Genomic DNA, 8,109 nt, shown 5'->3' with positions numbered 1-8,109 from the left:
TTTAATAATTTTTCATTTTCACTAAATTGAATAGTAGTTTCCTTTTTATTTTGAAATAAACTTTTTTAAAAAAATCTTGAAATTTTTAAAATAATAATTAAAATGGTAATTTGACATATTTTGGTGCTTTAAAATAATATGTGGATATTCTCAAAGATTTATTGCATTTGTTTAATATTTTCAGCAGTATATAACCTAAATTTTGTAAATTATTTGTTTTAGATTTATATAGTTATAATTGTTTGAAAGTAATTTGCATTTTTAAATTAACTATTATATTTTTTTGTTATTTTTATGTTAATTTTCGAAACTTTATTTTATATAGTATAGATTTGTACATGATGTTTTTAATTTTGTAGGTTTAACTTATTTGATAATTATTTAATTTTTATTTTGAAATAAATTTTCGTAATATTAAAATTTTTAGAAATACCCAATTAAAAACGATTTGGTATATTTTTGGTGCTTTAAAATAATATGTGAACATTCTCAATGATTTATAATATCAATTTATATATAGTAAATGTTATTTTGAATATTTTCAATAGTATATAACCTAAAATTTGAAAATCATCAATTTTAATTTAGATTTATATAGTTATACTTGTTTGAAAGTCTTGTATTTTTAAATTAATTATTCTTTTCGTTATTTATTTTTTAATTTTTGAAAAATATTAAACATTATGTTAACTTAATATAGTATTTATATTTTTGTAAATTTACCTTATTTGATATTTATTTATATTTTAGTTTGAAATAAACATTTTTTGGTAAAATTGACATTTTTAAAAATGGTAAACTTAAATAATGATTTGTCATAATACGATTGGTGGTTTTAAATCTTACGTGAATGCCCTCAATGACACAGTAATATGGGTTACCCTTACTCTAGATATTGTGAGATTATAGCCTTCAAAATGGAATATTCCTTTTTAAACTATAATACAATGATTTTATTGATGCAATTTAATATTTTACGTATATAATAATTAGATATTTAGGGATATTATGGCCTATTATTAAGGCCCTTAATCACACACATAAGATTGGAATATTCCTAGTATCTAAACTATTAATCCGTATCTATAGAATAGTTTAACAAAAAAGGAATTTGATATGATGGTGAATCAAGCAGAAATAAATAGTAATGTAAATTTTAGGAATATTATAAAATGACAGTTTTTTTTAAGTGGCATAGGATGGTAATTTTTTATGAAAAGTCAGGTTCAAATCTTATTTGTATTCTTGTTTTAATAGTTTAGAGAAGACTTTGACCAACACGTCTGTGTGGGTAATTTTTCATTTTTTAACTTTTGATCCTGAAAAATTATGTAAATTTTTGACTTTTTGTTACTAAACTAATGTATTATTTTATATAAAAAGCAAAAAATTTTGATGAGATTATTTATAACTCTTTCAGCATATTTTGTCATAATTAAAAATAACCATTAAATTTGTAATTAAAATTGCTTTCATTTTAGTATCTTATATGAAGTAGAAAATTTAAAGTTTTCAAATAGCATATTTTGTATATAGAACTTAAAGTAAATGTTGGCTATATTCTATTATATTTTCTATATAATCATTTTTAGATAATATATTGTTGTAATTTTAAAATAGATAAATAGATAATATATATTTGTATATATACACGTTTAATATATATTAACAATTTTATTTTTTGTATAAAAATATTACATAATTTACAAATTTTAATCCTTATAAATGGTCAATGATATTTTAATCTTTTTAAATGGTGAATAGTATTTTATTTATTTATTTAAATGAAAGTATTTTTTTAAAATATGTTAATTTACCAATTTAATATAATTTCATATTTAATTCATATATTAATTCTATTTTAGTATATTATAGATAATAATTAAAAAATATATAAAAGTACAGTAGCATAAAATTTAAGTTTCTTTTTTTTATAATAATTGTTTATTTAAAATTTGATTTATAATAATACTATACTACTAATTACGAAATTATTCAATTTATTAATTTAAATAAATATTTAGTATGAATTTGTTAGATTTTTCTCAAAAGATTTAAAAAAATTAGAAATATTATTTATTCAATAGATTTACGTACATAATCAAATAGATGTAATGAATATATTGGACCTAATATGACATTTAATGGTAGATAAAAGTTGTACTGCTCTTTTAATAGAGAAGATGGTTTAGACTAGACTTTGATCCGCACATCCGTGTGGGTAATTTTTCATTTTATAACTTTTGATCTTCAAAAAATATATGATTTTTTGACTTTTTGTAACTAAACTAATGCATTATTTTATATAAAAAAAAACTGAAAATTTTGCTGAGATTCTTTATAAATTTTCAACAAATTTTTTCATAATTAAAAATAAACATTAAATTTATAATTAAATTTATTTCATTTTAGTATCTTATATGAAGTGGAAAATTTAAAATTTTAAAATTTTAAAATAGCATACTTTGTAAATAGCACTTAAAGTAAATGTTAGTTATATTCTATTAAATTTTGTATATATCATTTTTAGATGATGTATTTTGTAATAAATAGATAATCTATAGATATTAAAATTTAACATATATTAAAAAAATTGTATAAAAATATTACATAATTTACAAATTTTAATTATTTTAAACGGTCAATGATATTTTAATCTTTTTAAATGGTGAATATTATTTTTTATTTATTTAAGTGAAATTATGTTTTTGCAAAATATGTTAATTTACCAATTTAATATAATTTCATATTCAATTCATATATTACTTCTATTTAATATAATATAGACAATAATTATAAAATTTATAAAAGTAGTATCTAAGTTTAGTTACTTTTGTTTTATAATTATTTTTTATTTAAAAATTGATTTATAATAATACTATAGAACTAATTACGAAATTATTCAATTTATAATTTAAAAATATTTAGTAAGACTTGTTAGAATTTTCTCAACATATTTATAATTTAATATCTTTATAATTATTAAAAAAATAGAAATGTTATTTATTCAATAGATTAATGTACATAATAACCAAATAGATGTAATGAATAAAATGGCCCTGTTATGACTTTTACTGGTAGATAAAAATTGTACTTCTCTTTTAATATAGAAGATAATCCGTATCTATAGAAAAGTTTAACAAAAAAGGAATTTGAAATGATGGTTAATGGTAATGTAAATTTTAGGAATATTATAAAACGACAGTTTTTTTTCAGCGGCATAGGATGGTAATTTTTTATGAAAAGTCAGAGTCAAATCTTATTTGTATTTTCGTTTTAATAGTTTAGACTAGACTTTGACCAGCACATCTGTATGGGTAATTTTTCATTTTATAACTTTTGATCTTGAAAAGTTATATGAATTTTTGACTTTTTTGTTACTAAACTAATGTATTATTTTATATAAGAAGCAGAAAATTTTGATGAGATTCTTTATAACTCTTTCAGCATATTTTGTCATAATTAAAAATAACCATTAAATATATAATTAAAATTGATTTCATTTTAGTATCTTATATGAAGTAGAAAATTTAAAGTTTTCGAATAGCATATTTTGTAAATAGCACTTAAAGTAAATGTTAGCTATATTCTATTATATTTTGTATATAATCATTTTTAGATAATATATTGTGAGTGTTTGAGTTTTGAGTTATTTTCTCAAGTTAATAAAGAGAGTTATTCTTTATTGTGTGATCATACAATCTTTAGAGCTTATATTCATAGTACCACTTTTGATGTTTACACTAACTATTTTTACCCTCACTTTTAGTGATCACTTTTAGTGATCACTTTTAGTGAAGGGTAAAAGACATTTATAACCGTAGGGTTAACTAATTTAGATTTAAGGTTTAGAGTTGAAAGATGTGGTAGGATTTTCTGAATGTGAAATTTAGAATTTTAATAAATATATAAATAAATACTTATAAAAGAGAAATTCCATAGGATAGCCTTTTTTAAGTTTTTGTCACAAAATAGCCCTCAGGGAAGAAAATGACCAAAATAAGTTTTATTAAAGGGTAAAATATATATTTACCTTAGGGTTAACTAATCTAGATTTAGGGTTTAAAGTTAAGGGGTGGAGTTTTGAGGATAAGATTTCAAATTAAAAAATAATAAGAAATAAATATTAAAAATTTCAACATAAAAAGAGCTATTTTGATCATTTTCTTTTTTGGGTACTATTTTTGTGACAAAATTTAAAAATAGTTATTTGAGATAATTGTCCTATTTAAAAAAAAAATTATAAACAGTTTCAAACATAATTTTCGATTTTCAAAAGGAAATTTTGAAAAAAAAATTCAAAAATAAAATTTCGAATTTGAAAAAGTATAATTCGAAAACATATATTTTTTATTTATTGAAATAATTATTTATTTTATATATATAGAGAACAAAAATATAAAAGTTTAATGCCATTTAATGAAAAATATATTTTTGAAAATATATTTATAGTAGTGGTAAAAATGAATAATGTCGAGGTTCGCATCAAATTTCTCATCTCAGAACCAAGTTAATGCGGTATAAAGAACCGATTTAATGCGGTAGACAAAGGAACCGATTTAATGCGGCATAAAATATCGAATTGATGCTATAAAGAACCGATTTAATGTGGTTAGGTAAATTCAGTCCGGTAGAATATTTGTTAAGAAAAACAACGAACATAATTTTCGATGCAGACGAAAAAAAAAAGGAAAAAGAAAAAGAAAACCCTGAGTCAATCGCCTTCTTTTCTAGTCCACTCTCTTGAAACTGCACAGAAACCACCGTCTCTCTCTCACCACACTGCCTTTTCCAGAGAGAGAGAGAGAGAGAGAGGGAGAGATCCGTCGGTGTGCCAGCCACTGACACTACATCGGATCGTCGCCGGTAAGATGATATGGTTATCCTCCGATCAATTTCTTAGCGAAGGAGCTTCTTTCTACTCCGTTCGAATTCTAACTTGAACCTGTTTACAATCCCAATCCCTTCGATGTTAATCTCTATTTCTTAGTGTTTCACTAGATTTAGTACTGTGATGCCTCATTATCAATCTGCAGATATACAAAGTGCGGAGTTGCTTTCAGCTTGTTTGTTTTGGGCGTTATGGATCAGGTTGGTGGAAGTTGATAGTCATTGGTTAATCTTTGACGAATCTCTCGGTTGATTGATCGTGCTGATAATGTTGCAGTACGAGAAAGTTGAGAAGATCGGTGAAGGAACCTACGGTGTGGTTTATAAGGCTCGAGACAAAGTGACTAATGAGACTATTGCTTTGAAGAAGATCCGGCTCGAGCAGGAGGATGAAGGTGTACCTAGCACAGCCATTAGAGAGATCTCCCTCTTGAAAGAAATGCAGCACAGCAACATTGTCAAGTAGAATCTAAGTTTAATAATAATAAATACCATCATTGAATCTGGTGACCAATGTTTTTGATGGTAGGTTGCAGGATGTAGTGCACAGCGAGAAGCGTTTGTATCTTGTTTTTGAGTATCTTGACTTGGATCTCAAGAAGCACATGGACTCCTCTCCTGATTTCTCCAAGGATCTGCATATGATCAAAGTGAATACTTGGAAACTTTTAAGGCGTCGTTGCATTTTTAGTATTCATTACTGGCTGTTCCATCTTGTCTTTGCAGACGTATCTTTACCAGATTCTCCGTGGAATCGCGTATTGCCACTCTCACAGGGTTCTCCACCGTGATCTGAAGCCGCAGAATTTGTTGATTGATCGCGGCACAAATTCACTAAAGCTTGCAGATTTTGGACTGGCCAGAGCTTTCGGTATCCCCGTCAGGACATTTACTCATGAGGTGCCCAAAAAAAAGAGCTTAATTCTTGTTTATACGTTTCGTTATTAAATCCTTTGGCATTTCGCTTCTTTCCTTATTTTTACTAGAGAAAAAAGAGAGTAAAGCACTACATTAAGTATTATCCCACTTCTGCAACTGATAAATGTGACTAAATTTCTCAGTCTTTACTTAAAAGGACATTTTCCTTGTGATTCAAAAATACCACACAAAAATTCTCAGTGCTAGATTTATGTTTCACATCTCTTCTTGGTCTTTCACACAGTATTGTTCCTTGTAGGTGGTTACTCTCTGGTACCGAGCACCTGAGATACTCCTAGGTTCTCATCATTACTCTACACCCGTTGATATTTGGTCTGTGGGATGCATTTTCGCCGAGATGATCACCCAAAAGCCCCTGTTTCCTGGAGACTCCGAGATTGATCAACTCTTCAAGATTTTCAGGTTTCGTAACTATCTTCTTTGATCCATTTTTCTACTTCTATATTTTAAATAACTTCCTTGGCTGCAATGATATCACAAAGGAATCTGAACTCATTTTCAACTTGAAATCTAATTTTCAGAGCGTCGTAGTATTGAAGTGTTAACTGATTATATAAACCTATTGCTACCATGCTTTTCTGTATCTCTTTTCCAGAATCATGGGAACTCCAAACGAAGATACATGGCCCGGTGTAACTTCGCTGCCGGATTACAAATCTGCTCTGCCTAAATGGAAACCAACGGTACTTCAATTTTCTTCATTCCCTTATACATCTCGTTTTCAGTAGACAAAATGTAACAACAGATTGTGATCCATGCCCATGCCTTTTTTCTTCTTATACAACAGGACTTAAGATCTTTTGTCCCGAATCTGGATCCCGAGGGAATAGATCTCCTATCTGTAAGTTCACTGACCATATGCATATATATATTTACACACACATACTGTCTTTAGGACTAGAAACCGCTTGTACAGTTAAACTCGTGAGCTGTTTGACTAAACCAAAGCCAAATAAATTGGTTCTGGCTTCTTGTATGTGCCGCAAAAGAAGAAGTCCAAAACCAAGTCTGAAACATGAACAAACTTCAATAACCGGGATTGGTTAAAATCCTAAACCCAAAACGGGAAAAGAGCAAAACCAAACTTTTGGATATTTATCACTAAGATATAATGAGTTTATGGATGATATTATGTCTGTGTAACAGAAAATGCTGTTAATGGATCCCACGAAAAGAATCAACGCAAGAGCTGCCCTGGAGCATGATTACTTCAAGGATCTTGGCGTCATGCCTTAGAAAATGCTTCAGAACAAGGAATCTCCTTCATTCACTATATATATAAATCTTTCAATCCTTGCTAATCCGAAGAAAATGAATCAAAATACATCAGGTGGCTTTTGTTTTGTGCAATCATTTTTTGGGAGTAGTTTTTTCTTCTTCTAAGCGTTTGAGATCATTTTTTGTGTTATCTTTTTTTACCCAAGTTCAGTATGCCTTATATATGTTTTTATTTTGTAAAATCTCATACTATCGTAGTGATTGTCATCTGATGATCATTATGTAATGTATCTGATTGTATGTTTTCATCAATTTGAGTATGGATCGCTTGTAGGTTTATCTTAGTTTGAAAATTGCCCTATTGTGAAACGCGGATGGTCTGTAGATACGACGATAAACGGGAACCCAAATTGTGACCAACGCGGATGCTAGATAGTAGATACGAGGTTGTTTCCATTTACAATGCTTAAAATCCAAAATGCTGAGGCAAAGCTGAGAAGGTTGAGACCTCACCAGCTTGACAACATAGTACCTGCAATTTGACCCATTCCCTGTTAACCCAATAGGAGTCGACAACTTTCAGAAAGTCGGTCCATTGCCAGAGTCGGTCCTGACATTGTTGGGAGTCCCATTTATTTTTTTTAGAAGTAAAAAACAAAAAAAATATTAAAACTATACCCAAAATATATAAATAAGACAAAATTAGCTTTAAAAATAAAGAGAGAAAAACAAATTATTTACCTTTAAGTACTATATATATATATTCAAAATTTCTATATTTTTCAAATATATTATGATGAAAACATTAATATTTTACCAAAAAAAACATTAATTTTTATAAATTAATATGTAAGAAAAGTGTTTTTTTTTTTAAATATCAGAGGCCCTTTTATAGATGGTGCCCTAGACTTTGATAAAAAAGATTGGGGGAAATGAAACAATAATATATATTCTATTGATGATTATTGCTATTTTTTTAAATCTTTACATGCACCAGATTGGCATAAAACACTCTAAAATTAATCTCAGATAAATAACAAAATAGCCAATTGCATAAGGTGT

The 8,109-nt window shown here is 26.9% G+C and overlaps 1 protein-coding gene across 3 annotated transcripts; it reads left to right on the top strand.

Moving 5' to 3' along the window:
• The first annotated feature begins 4,621 nt into the window (after positions 1-4,621).
• Positions 4,622-7,359, top strand: LOC125580186 (cyclin-dependent kinase A-1-like). 3 transcript variants are annotated; one of them, XM_048744343.1, is made up of 9 exons: positions 4,622-4,866; positions 5,037-5,091; positions 5,168-5,352; positions 5,420-5,540; positions 5,617-5,790; positions 6,068-6,231; positions 6,425-6,512; positions 6,617-6,670; positions 6,976-7,359. In XM_048744343.1, the coding sequence occupies exons 2-9, from the start codon at positions 5,083-5,085 to the stop codon at positions 7,063-7,065; spliced, it is 885 nt and encodes a 294-aa protein (XP_048600300.1). In that variant the 5' UTR covers positions 4,622-4,866; positions 5,037-5,082; the 3' UTR covers positions 7,066-7,359. The 3 variants fall into 3 exon arrangements, with proteins under 3 accessions (XP_048600300.1, XP_048600301.1, XP_048600302.1); XM_048744344.1 differs by having other exon boundaries at positions 4,670-4,925; XM_048744345.1 differs by lacking the exons at positions 4,622-4,866; positions 5,037-5,091 and having other exon boundaries at positions 5,159-5,352.
• Positions 7,360-8,109: the final 750 nt, after the last annotated feature.

The sequence above is a fragment of the Brassica napus genome, chromosome C1 (assembly GCF_020379485.1).
Source record: "Brassica napus cultivar Da-Ae chromosome C1, Da-Ae, whole genome shotgun sequence".
Classification (NCBI taxonomy): Eukaryota; Viridiplantae; Streptophyta; class Magnoliopsida; order Brassicales; family Brassicaceae; genus Brassica; species Brassica napus.
This window is presented reverse-complemented; position numbering and strand designations above follow the sequence as displayed.